Genomic DNA, 11,639 nt, shown 5'->3' on the forward strand with positions numbered 1-11,639 from the left:
GTTTCAGAGAAGCTGGTGGATTTCTTATAAGTCACATGGTTTCTGAAAGTGGAAAAAAAAACTGATGATAAAAGGAGGAGGAACGTTTATACGACTCGTGTTTGTCTCCACTTTGCTGCTGCAGAAGAAGAAGACCAGCAGAGTGACAGAAAGCTGCAGGTAAAGATTTCTCTCCTCAGTTTATTTATTTCATGTGCTGCATGATGTTAGCATGTTAGCATGTTAGCACTACATGCTCTCTGTGGTTAATGAAGGTTTTATGTTAATGACGTCACATGACGAGCTGTTTTACAGCTTCTTTAACTTTTAGGATTTTAGTTTTGAGATTATTCAAACGTTTGTTTCGTCATTAACAGGAAACTGTTTCTTTTTATTGATCACATGGACATACTGTGAATCTTTTATCACTCTCTAAACATCACTGTTAGAGTTTGACCCAGTCTGAGTCGATACAATACTGAGTTAATGTTGTTCTGAGCCAGTTTTACTGTTATTTTTTATTATTTACACAAACTAAAGCTTGTTATAATCTACTCTGTTTAAACTGACATGTCACAGTTTGTTATTGATTGTTAATAACTTGTGTCTCTTTTGAATCGTTTTGTAGAAACAATCAATCTGTGACAGTTTTTAGTTAAAGCTTGTTGTGTGTAACACTGGCTCACAGTAACAGATTGATAAAGTTAACCTGATGTTGTTGCTGCTGTATTGATCCAAACTGGATTCAACTTTAACCCAGTGATGTTCAGAGTGTATAAATCTGTACACAGGAGACAAAGTGTGTGTCACATATCATCTGATTCATTTATCACATATTTCACTGAGCTGAAGACTTGTTCATGTGTTTTTCTTCATATTGATGAACTGTGAGTGGAATTCATGCAGGTGTGATTCAGTGAGCTGAATTTAGAGGCCACGTGCACATACCAAGTGTCACCTGCAGGTGGTGCTGCAGCACTGTGATAAATACCTCAGTGGACCTGAGTCTGACTCTGATGTGATGCTTCAGGATTTATTCTCATGTCAGCAGGACTGAATCAGTCCACACACAGATGAAACATCTGAATATTAGATTAAATCTGGATATTTATTATATTCACGTTTAATCAAACCATTCATCCTGATTAATCTGGACTCAACAAATCATATCGTATCACATTTGTGAACGTGAGTTAAAAGTAAAACCTGTAATGACATTGTGAGTATTTATGTTTCTCTCATAACTGACATTTGTTGTGTTTTTGATTAACAGCTGACTTTAAATGAGTCAGAAACACAGAATCTATTTCTGCTTCTTCTTATTTTTAATTCTTCTTTTGCTCCAGAATACAACATGTTTCATCCATCTGAAGGTAAGAGACACTCAGCAGAGATGTTGGTTATAACTAAAACTGTAAATCAATAACTCACCGAACCTGTTTCCACAGAGGGAAGCAGTTCTGTTGACCAACAGTCTGCAGATAATGTGAGGGAGTCGTCTTCTGTCTCTGAGGGAACTAACGTCTCACAGGTCAGTGAAGACGCTGTAATGTGTGTGTTTAAATGTCCTCAAAGTCCTGAACTCTGCTGACATCTGTGAATACTGAAGGTGCTGTCTCAGCCAATCAGAGCGCAGCCCTCTCACACAGGACAGCCAGGTCACTCGAGGAGGCGTCTTTGGCTTATTCAGTGATGCGTATAGTGTAATGTAAAGACAGCAGGACACATTTAGCATTAGAGTATTTATTACTTGGTTGATTACAAAGTTTCAGGTCAATAATAGTTTCAGTTGCACTGCTGCATCTGTTTATTGAGGACTTTGGTACAGCATAATGTACTGATCAATTCCTGCTCTCCATATATTTACTAAACTTAGTTTTCTTCCCGTCAGACTTTTCCAGCCAATGTTGTATTCTCCAGTCTCAAATAAATCTCTCCTTTCATCCAAGGCTAGGTCAATGTTATCACATATGTTATTCTGGTATGTTGGTTGTTGAAAGAGCAGGACTTGAATCCACAGAATCTCTAATTCATCCACACAGAAGTCATCTCACACTTTGAACAGCAAATGCTCTTGAATGTAACCGGCACGTGGTAAAACATAAGCTTTGTCTCTGGAGTTATAATGTTATATATTGTAAATAATGTTACTGAACTGCAGCTTCTTTTCCAACTTTGATTTCCTGTTTTGAGTTGTGAACTGAATTGATTTGGTGTTTTGGAGAAAACAAAACGGAGCCTTTACTGAGACTGTGGGACGAGTTACACATTAAAAGTTAAAAGTAACGCAAAAGTTACTTTATTTTATATATGCAGTAATTGGTAAAGTAATTCAATTACTCTTTAAGAGAATCAACTAGTAACTGTAACTAATTACTAATTTTCAGTAACTTGCCGAACACTGGTAAAATATAAGAGAATGAAATCAAATGTACATGTTCACAGTGTAAAACAGTATATGCAGTGTGCAATAAATAATAATAAAGTTTTGTATTAATGTAACGTGTCATGTTAAGTCAAAAATCACAGATGTGCAAATTTCTTCCAGTCTTCACATAATTTGGTTTGTACCATATTTAGATGATCCTGAACAAACGTATGCATTAGTTTGTGGATTTCACTCCTTCTGTCTGTTACTGACCTGATGAACTTGACATAACTCTTCAATGCAGAATTGAAACAAATGTGGGATGTTGTACATACAGCTGCACTGCACAGTGTGTAACATGTGATGTAATTCAGCCACAGGGGGCGCTACAGTAACAATATAACATGATGATAAAATGAAACTTGGTTCACAGGTTCTCCATGAACATGTTCACGACATACTGAAGCCTTGTGGTCACAACATGTTCTAGTTTTCTGCTGTGTGCTGTTGTCTCTGAGTTTACATGTATGTGTATGTGCTCACTGTTTCAGAGGAACACGGAACATGGAACCAGAGAAACCAGTGGAACCAGTGAAACCAGTGAAACCAGGGGACCTCTACGGGCTCTATGGGAACTGAAGGATTTGATGACAGATGAATGTTATAAATGTATGTTCAATTATTTACAATTATTGTTTGTTATTTGTATTCTATTTCAGTTTTTACAGATTGTACTGTATATAAATACTTATAATACAACAATAATACAAATAAAATATTAAGTGATTAACACACAAACTGTTCATTTTGTAGCTGCTGAACGTTTGATGATCGACTGCATCAACAAGACCCCAACTGACCCACAGAGTCTTCAGGATCACTTTACTCTTTTGAAACAACTCATATCTGACAAAGGTTATATATCATATATTTAAAAACATTTTTATATCTTCAACACTGAAGAAACAGTCACATGACTCTTCTGAATATACTGTTACATACACACTGAATTCATGAGTATGTGAATGTTACAGAGAGAACTAGATGATAGTGGATCCAGATAACGCTGCTGTTTTTATTTATTGTTTAGAAGCAGATGATTTAGATGAACAAACAAAGATAAAATAGATTTGTTTCCCTGCTTCATTTTGTTCCTGCTATCTGTAGTAAACCTGCAAATGTTTGTTTTTCAGTTTGATTAAGTTCTTCCAAAGAAATCATAAAATGTTAAATGTTTGTAGTATTTCTGTTCATTCAGTCCTTGATTCTTTTCACAGTTCTTACAGTACAGACGTGTTTCACACAGCATTTAATCAACGTTAGAAACAGAGGAATCAAACTCGACCTTCATCCAGTAACAGTAACTGTCTGACTGACAGAAGGTCAAAACATTTACAGACAGTGAATTCTACTTTGTTTCTCTTCAGGGAATAAAGTCCAGCAGGAGAGGCCACAACAGTCCAGACAGACAGGTGAGTGTCTTTTTACTGGTTTCATTCATGTTGTAAATGTAGAAATATTAACAATGTCTTCATCTTTCAGCAAAGAAACCTTCATCTTCATCATCAAGTTCATGGGGTCCAGGTTTCAAGGTGAAGGTGTACTCGGTGGTTACTGGTCAAACCTTTGGAGCCCATCAAGTCCTACTGGACAAAGTGAAGAATATTAAATGGACAGTTACCATGGAAACCACCGGAGACCTGCAGGAAAGCCACGTCGTTATCGTCTTCTGTCCAATCACGTCTCGTGTTGGATCAGATGTGGAGGCAGCCATGACAGACATTAAAGGTGAAGGAAAGACTTGTTGTTTCTAACTTGTTCTGACTGAAATCTGTGCAGCTCAGACATCATGTTCAGATCAGATTCTGCAGATCAACACTCAGAACCAGAGTTCATGTTGAGTCTGAAGCTTCTTTCAGTCAGGATGAACATCACAGGGGGAGGTGGGGAATGAAATGAGTGAACCATGGATCTGGTCTGTAACAGAGATGGACATTCAGCAGTACACAGCAGCACCAACCTGTAGCTGACATTACAGCAGCACATCTGATCAGCTTTGATGGGGTTTTGCTCTCCTGATGCTTTTATTTGTTTCTGTCGTCATCTTGGTTCAAACAGGCCGATATGTTGCTGTTAGCATGTTTCCATCTGTCAGATCAGCAAAAATATTTTAACACAAAAGTCAAATTTCACTCTGAGCTGCTGCAGTCCACAAGGAGCTTTAGATGAACAATTAACGTGAAGGTTTTTAAGCAGGATATTACTCTGAATTAACCACAGTTTAAAGCTCCCTGTGGAGTTTTTTCATGCAAACAAAAGTAAAGTACTTGATTGTGTCGTGTACGTTTAGCGAATTGTGGCCCAAAACATGTTTGCCTTTCATTATAGCGCCCCCTTATGGTTGACATGGATCATTTTTTTAATCTGGAGCTGATTCATATGATCTACTACCTTCCCATGAAATTTCACTTTTGCTTCATTTATGGTTTTAGATGCACAAACGCTTTTATCAGCGGAAACAGAATAAAAATAATAACGCCAACAAAATCAAAATCAAATAGGGTTCCTGCAGCTTCGGTGCTTTGACTCTAAATATCGATGAGAGTGTGAGCCTGAAGGGTTTTCTGTCTCTGTGTGTCAGCCCTGTGACTGACTGGTGACCTGTCCAGGTAGACTCCGCCTCTCGCCTAATGTCAGCTGACTGGTTCAACGACCAGCAAACCTCTAACGTTCAATCCACATCGACTCCAACCTGCGTTCAGCCGTCCGTCAGCTGAGAGGACAAACTGTCTTCACAGGCCGACTGACAGCAGACATCAGAACCAACATAGTTTTCATGAAGAAGTCAACAGTGTTTGTATTTATTGATTTGATCTGCCTGCAGTCAAACTGGGCAGTTTACCGCCACACTGGGAGTCCTGATCAATCAATACAGATATCAATAATAAGTTCAGAACATAGGAACAGCTGGAGCTGTGTGTGATTTAAACAGCTGTCTGTTCAGATTAAAAAAAATAGACTCTGAGCATAAAAACTACAGTTTCTGTTCTGAATCAGAAACGTTTCTAAAAACACTTTCATGTTGGCGTAAAGAATAAGCAGGAAGTTAATTTGTCTGGCGAGTGGATTTAATTTAATTTGCTCTACATTAGTTCATCTTGTGTCTTTAATGTGTTATTTATGAGTAATATACTATTTTAATAAAATCTAGATTTGTAATATTTCAGGCTTTTGTGCTCACACAGAAAAACAGAACGTAACTAATTACTGAGCTAAGAAACTTTAATTCCCTTCATTTAATATTCCTCATAGTCACATTACTCAATGTTCCCCTTACATGAATATTTCAAGCTCTTTGATTCAGTGTTTTTACTTCATGTCATTTGTCCTGTTGACACTCAGGAGATGGATTTTGATGGAGGGAGATTCATGGATGTGTTTTTATCATTAAACACTAAATATTAACAGAATATTTGTCTTTAGCTTCTTCTTGGAATATTAAAGATGATGTGATCGTTCAATATTAATATTCCTTTAGAAGTCTGAGGAAGCAACAAAAATCTCCCACATTGATTCTTCATAACAGTTTTCTTGTTGTTTTGATGACATCATCAGACTGTTTCACTGATATTTTCTCAGATGAAGTTTCTCTTGTGGTAAGAATGTAGATTCTTCTTCTCGTTAGTTTAGCAGTAGAAACACTTTGTTTTGTGCTCCATTGTGTCTTCATCAGTAACTGAAGGATCTTAACTTGTAGCAGTTTGATATGTGAGGAGCCTAAACAAAGTGAACACTTGAAGGAGACACATGAAGTCATTTAAATGTAATAAACTGAGAGGAAAGAATAAGTTATTGAAGTCATGAATGTGCCAGAATCACTAACATACACTCCTGTCATGGTTTTATTTGAAGGAGGAGAACGTTCTCCTGCAGGTTCCTCTGGACAGGAAGTCTCATGTTCTTCTCTGGTGTTTCAGGCTCCTGTGGTCAGAAACCTGTGATCCTGGTGCTGATGCATCACACCCGAGATGTCGACTATTCAACTGATGGAAGAAGATGGTCTGACGTGTATGACAACGTTGTGTTGGATGTTCACGTTCTTTTCCACGAGACGAATAGCGGATTACTGACCTGTCCAAAGAATGATCAGGCAGTCGCTCAAATACAGAAAGAATTACAGAAACACAGTAAATGGAGGTCGTGGTCTTAACAGTTGCATTTTGAGCAACAACAAGAATGAAATAAGGAAAGCAGCAGCATCATTACATTAAAACACTCAGTAATTATAGAAGCAGAGAAATACACATTTATTAAACCCCTTCCTCCTGAGTGTTCTTTGTTTAATAAAGTTGATCCTGTTAAACTTTATCTATCTGCTGTATGAAGTTATTATTATTATTATTATTATCATTATTATTATTATTATTATTATTATTATCTCCTGTTAGTATTGTTTGTGTGTGTGTGTGTGTGTGTGTGTGTAACAGAAGTCTGATTTGCTCCTTTCACACTAATCAATTCATTATTAATAAAGAAAATGATTATTTGCAGCCACAGTGTGTAAATTCATACAATTATATAACTAGAATCAAATATCATTCTGTGTTTCTTGTTAATGTTGCTGTTTCATATTTATATTCAATAACAATTTTAACTTCAGCCTGAAGATGTTTCTGTCTGTTTGGAAATAAATAAAAAGACTAATTATGATCATCTAATATCTTTGAAGCATGAAGAACTAACATGAATTTACAGATTAAAAGAAAGAAAATGTTGATTTGTTTTATTAGATTTGACACATCAGAAGTGAGCAGCTGTGAACCTTTAAAGTGTTTTCATGTTGACTGAATAAAAAAAGCATTTCAAATGTTTGTAGTCAACAGCATTATTGTCTTCTTATTGAAATGTATGTTGTTGTGATGTAGATCTGTGGTGATTCTTTAAGTAAACAAAGATGAAACAGATCATTGTTTTTGTGCGTGAAGCATTCAGCTTTAATCTCTAACGTTAAAATGCACAAATCAAGTCATCTACCTGGTTCCTCAGATGAGATGGAAACACAAACAGGATGCACAAAATGTACTTTTAGTTCCCAGTGCATTTCCTGATATTAGCTTCTCTGGTTCCACAGTACTTGAACTTCAGCATTCAGTTTTTATGCTCCACATATCTGAACAGAAGGTCTGCTGCAACTCTCAGTTCTTTTAAACAAAGGCTCAAGACTTATTATTACTATTTATTCAAATCTTAACCTCTACGTTTTGATTCTATGCACATGTTTATGTTCCTATTCAAGTACAAGTTTCAGAACTGTAAATCCACAGATCAATGTATGATCACACTCCTCTTGTTAAGGTCTTCATCAGTCTACATATTTTGATGCTAAAGTTAGAAAACCTCGTTCAAATTCACACTGACATTCATAATGATGTGAATGACTAAAAATCAGCCAAATATTAAAACCTTACTCTACAGAATGTGATGGTTCTCTCCATTTGTCAAGACGAGGATGGTGGAGGTCAAAACTAAACCTGGAGAACCTGGTGTCTCAGATCCCTCCGCATTTACTGTAGAATTAACTCTATTTACTGTCCACCTTTTTATTTGAGTGTCTGAACTCACTGAGTGTGTAAATGTATCCTCTACATGAAGCCTCATGAACACTACTGTCTGCCAACAATCCCACAATGCAATGTGTCACATTTTATAGATGCGAACATTGATCGTGCAACTCTGAAGCTGTGAGTGATGAAGCAACCTGATCAGTGTGTGAAATCTCAGTTCACTTCACTGCAGAGTAAACTAATGAGTCTGTTATAGAGGAGGAGTGAATGAACGAATACAGGACGAAGAATAAAGGTTCAGGTGTGAGAGAGTCTGTAGAGTGTCTGTAAAGTGTCTGTAGAGAGTCTGTAAAGTGTCTGTAGAGAGTCTGTAGAGAGTCTGTAGAGTCTGTAGAGTCTGTAGAGAGTCTGTAGAGAGTCTGTAAAGTGTCTGTAGAGAGTCTGTAGAGAGTCTGTAGAGAGTCTGTAGAGTGTCTGTAGAGAGTCTGTAGAGAGTCTGTAGAGAGTCTGTAGAGTGTCTGTAAAGAGTCTGTAGAGTGTCTGTAGAGAGTCTGTAGAGAGTCTGTAGAGTCTGTAGAGTCTGTAGAGAGTCTGTAGAGAGTCTGTAAAGTGTCTGTAGAGAGTCTGTAGAGAGTCTGTAGAGTCTGTAGAGTCTGTAGAGAGTCTGTAGAGAGTCTGTAAAGTGTCTGTAGAGAGTCTGTAGAGAGTCTGTAGAGAGTCTGTAGAGTGTCTGTAAAGAGTCTGTAGAGTGTCTGTAGAGAGTTTGTAAAGTGTCTGTAAAGAGTCTGTAGAGAGTCTGTAGAGTGTCTGTAAAGAGTCTGTAGAGTGTCTGTAGAGAGTTTGTAAAGTGTCTGTAGACAAATTAAAATTAAAAGTCCAAACAGAAAATTAAAAGAGATAAAATTAAAAAGATAATTATTCTATAACACTACCAGGAATAATAATTAATAATAACTAACTGCATAATTAACCTTAAAAAGAAAATGTAAAATGTAAAATGGTCATTTGAAAGTGTAAAGTGACAATGAAAAAAAATTAAATGGAAATGATGAAATTAAAAATGAAATAACAAAAGGGAAACATCAAATTGAAACTTAAAATGGGAAATGGTAAAGCTTGAATGGAAATAGAAATAACTAAATTAACTTTTTTTTTGCATTTTCACTTTAATTTTAATTATGACCAAAAATATCCGCCATAAGAAACAACTGCACTTGACGAACTACAATTATCTTTTAATTAGTATTAATACATTTAAAACAGACACAAATCATTGCTGCAAACCACAGACTGTGTATTTTGGGTAAACCTGCTTTACAAACAAACAATATTTTATTCTTATTTTATTCATTTTCTGTACTATTATTTAATGATATTATTTGTTTGTAGTGCTAATTTTTTAATTAGTTTTTCCATGTAAAGCACCTTGTTATGTTTATTATTATTATTATTATTATTATTATTATTATTATTATTATTATTATTATCATTATTATTATTATTATTATCATTATTATTATTATTATTATTATATTTGGTGTTTTATATATGATGTATATTTAGGTTTAGTGAATATACTTTACATTATCTAACATCAGTAAAATTCTTGAACAATATTCTGACAGTAAAGTGATATTTCAGGGTTGAATAAACTGATCTGCTTGACTTAAATCAGTATTATTGATGATGTCTTCTATTGTTGAAGTGGCTTAATGAGTTCACCACCATCACTTCATAGTGGTTAGACATGCTGTCCCACTGCAACATGTCCAGTTAGAAACACAAGAGGATGCCACTGAAGCTCTGAACACTTTATTTATCACTGCCACACAGTCAGCACACACTTTCAACTGAAGTGGAGAGAATAAAAAGTATAAAATAATGATCTAAGCTGGTAGCATTATATACATATATAACAAGCACCAACATGGTAATAACCTGTGAGACATTATAATCTAATATCAATAAACATGATGCATCCTCCTCCACACTGTATTAGACTATTGACACTGAACCATTCCACAGTCAACACTGCCCTCTGCTGGGCTCAAAGTAGCAGCATTTCTGCCACCTGTTGACCTGCGTACATTTGCAGTGACTGTCCTCTACAAGCCTACGGCTGAGCTGTTTCATCACAGCTTCTATTATTCAACAGGACTGTACACAAAAATAAAGCAGGTCATCAACAACAATCAATATAAAGCAACTACTTCACTCACTGTATGGTTCAAACCCTGCATGCTGAAATATTCCTATAATATTCCTAATATTATATTATTCCTGATATAATATTCCTACAGGGACTTAATATCTAATATCTGGCAGGTTTGGTGACTTTACAGTGAGCTCACATATATGTATGTATGTATATTGTTGTGGAAATCGTCTGGAAACATTAAACACACATATGAAATAATATCCAAAACACTGCTGGGTTGAAGATTATAAATTATTATTGTACAATAAGGAGACAGAACACACAAAGATTTGCATCAGCTTGTCTCAACGAACAAAGAGCAAACCTGATCTATTATAGTTCCAGAGAACAGAGAAATGATCTGTGATTGGTCAATGTATCAGCTTATATGATTACAGCCAATGGCCTCGAGATATACTTCTACATACTGGGGCGGCTGTGGTTCAGGAGGTAGAGCGGGTCATCCACTAATCAGAGGGTCGGCGGTTTGATTCCCGGCTTCTCCAGTCCACATGTTGTAGTGTCCTTGGGCAAGATACCGAACCCCAAATTTCTACTGATAGCTGCACCATCAGTGTGTGAATTAGAGTTTCACTGGAAAAAAATGAAATAAAAACTGACTTTTGAAAAAAGGAAAATAAAATAATAAAAACTTCTTTAATAAATGAAAAGGAAGTGAAGTGTTGATTTGAGAATATGAATAATAAAAAACTCATAATAATGAGTTGAGTTTGAATTTCATAAATTATTGTTGTGCATATTTAAGGATATCATCATATGACCCATAAAGAGTCTGTAGCCCAGTCCTTTTATTTTGATAACCATCCGACAGGAAGTCTGTTTCCTTTTATTTTAGTGGATTCAGTCGTCGGCTCCTCGAATGGTTCAGTTGTTCAGTAAAAACAGTTGAAGCGTCCTCACAGATGAATGAATGTAACTCCAGTTTATTAGTTTTCGTCGGTCTGTCCGTCATTTCTATCAGACATAAAAAACTTTGTACTCATCAAGTTGATATCTGACGTCACTGTGAGCGGCTGCAGATATGAACTTACTACATGATTATTACTGAAAGAAAACAAGGAGCAAAGATTGAATTAAACTGAAATGTTGGTCAACAGATGTTTAAAGTTTCAGCTGGATGTGATGTTTGTTTGCTGCTGCAGGACGACTCTACTGTTTGATATTTCACATGAAAACCAATAAATTCCTGTTTGATTTATTCCAATTAAACCCCTGATTATTCTCCTGGGCAGCGTGGTGCGTTCACTGTCTGTGGGCAGTTTGAGGGCTTCTGTTGGAGGTGATTGTTGAATATTGTACAGAAGAAAACGTGATGCTGTTTCCCCTCAAATAAACTCTAGTGACCGCTCTGCATCGTGCCGCCTCTTCTTCTTCTGCTGGTCTTCATGTAGAGCTCTGTTTCTCACACAGTAACTAAGTACATTTACTCAAGTGCTCTACTTAAAGGCATACTACGCAGGATTAGTCAGTTGTGTAAACACAACATTCAAAGTCGGCACTTCCTCCCCGG

At 36.2% G+C, this 11,639-nt stretch overlaps 1 protein-coding gene across 1 annotated transcript; it reads left to right on the plus strand.

Annotated features, from left to right (window-relative positions):
• The first annotated feature begins 68 nt into the window (after window positions 1-68).
• On the plus strand, window positions 69-6,713 carry LOC122991920. The gene is made up of 8 exons (XM_044365398.1): window positions 69-159; window positions 1,326-1,352; window positions 1,428-1,510; window positions 2,899-3,016; window positions 3,161-3,262; window positions 3,775-3,819; window positions 3,890-4,135; window positions 6,325-6,713. The coding sequence occupies exons 2-8, from the start codon at window positions 1,334-1,336 to the stop codon at window positions 6,555-6,557; spliced, it is 846 nt and encodes a 281-aa protein (XP_044221333.1). The 5' UTR covers window positions 69-159; window positions 1,326-1,333; the 3' UTR covers window positions 6,558-6,713.
• Window positions 6,714-11,639: the final 4,926 nt, after the last annotated feature.

This window comes from Thunnus albacares, chromosome 11, assembly GCF_914725855.1.
Source record: "Thunnus albacares chromosome 11, fThuAlb1.1, whole genome shotgun sequence".
NCBI classification, from domain to species: Eukaryota; Metazoa; Chordata; class Actinopteri; order Scombriformes; family Scombridae; genus Thunnus; species Thunnus albacares.

Bases quoted from the DNA above. Each gene is read 5' to 3' on its own strand.
- LOC122991920 (XM_044365398.1), top strand. The intron at 3,017-3,160 runs GTATGTTCAATT...TTCATTTTGTAG, and splicing joins GACAGATGAATGTTATAAAT to CTGCTGAACGTTTGATGATC. The intron at 3,820-3,889 runs GTGAGTGTCTTT...TTCATCTTTCAG, and splicing joins ACAACAGTCCAGACAGACAG to CAAAGAAACCTTCATCTTCA.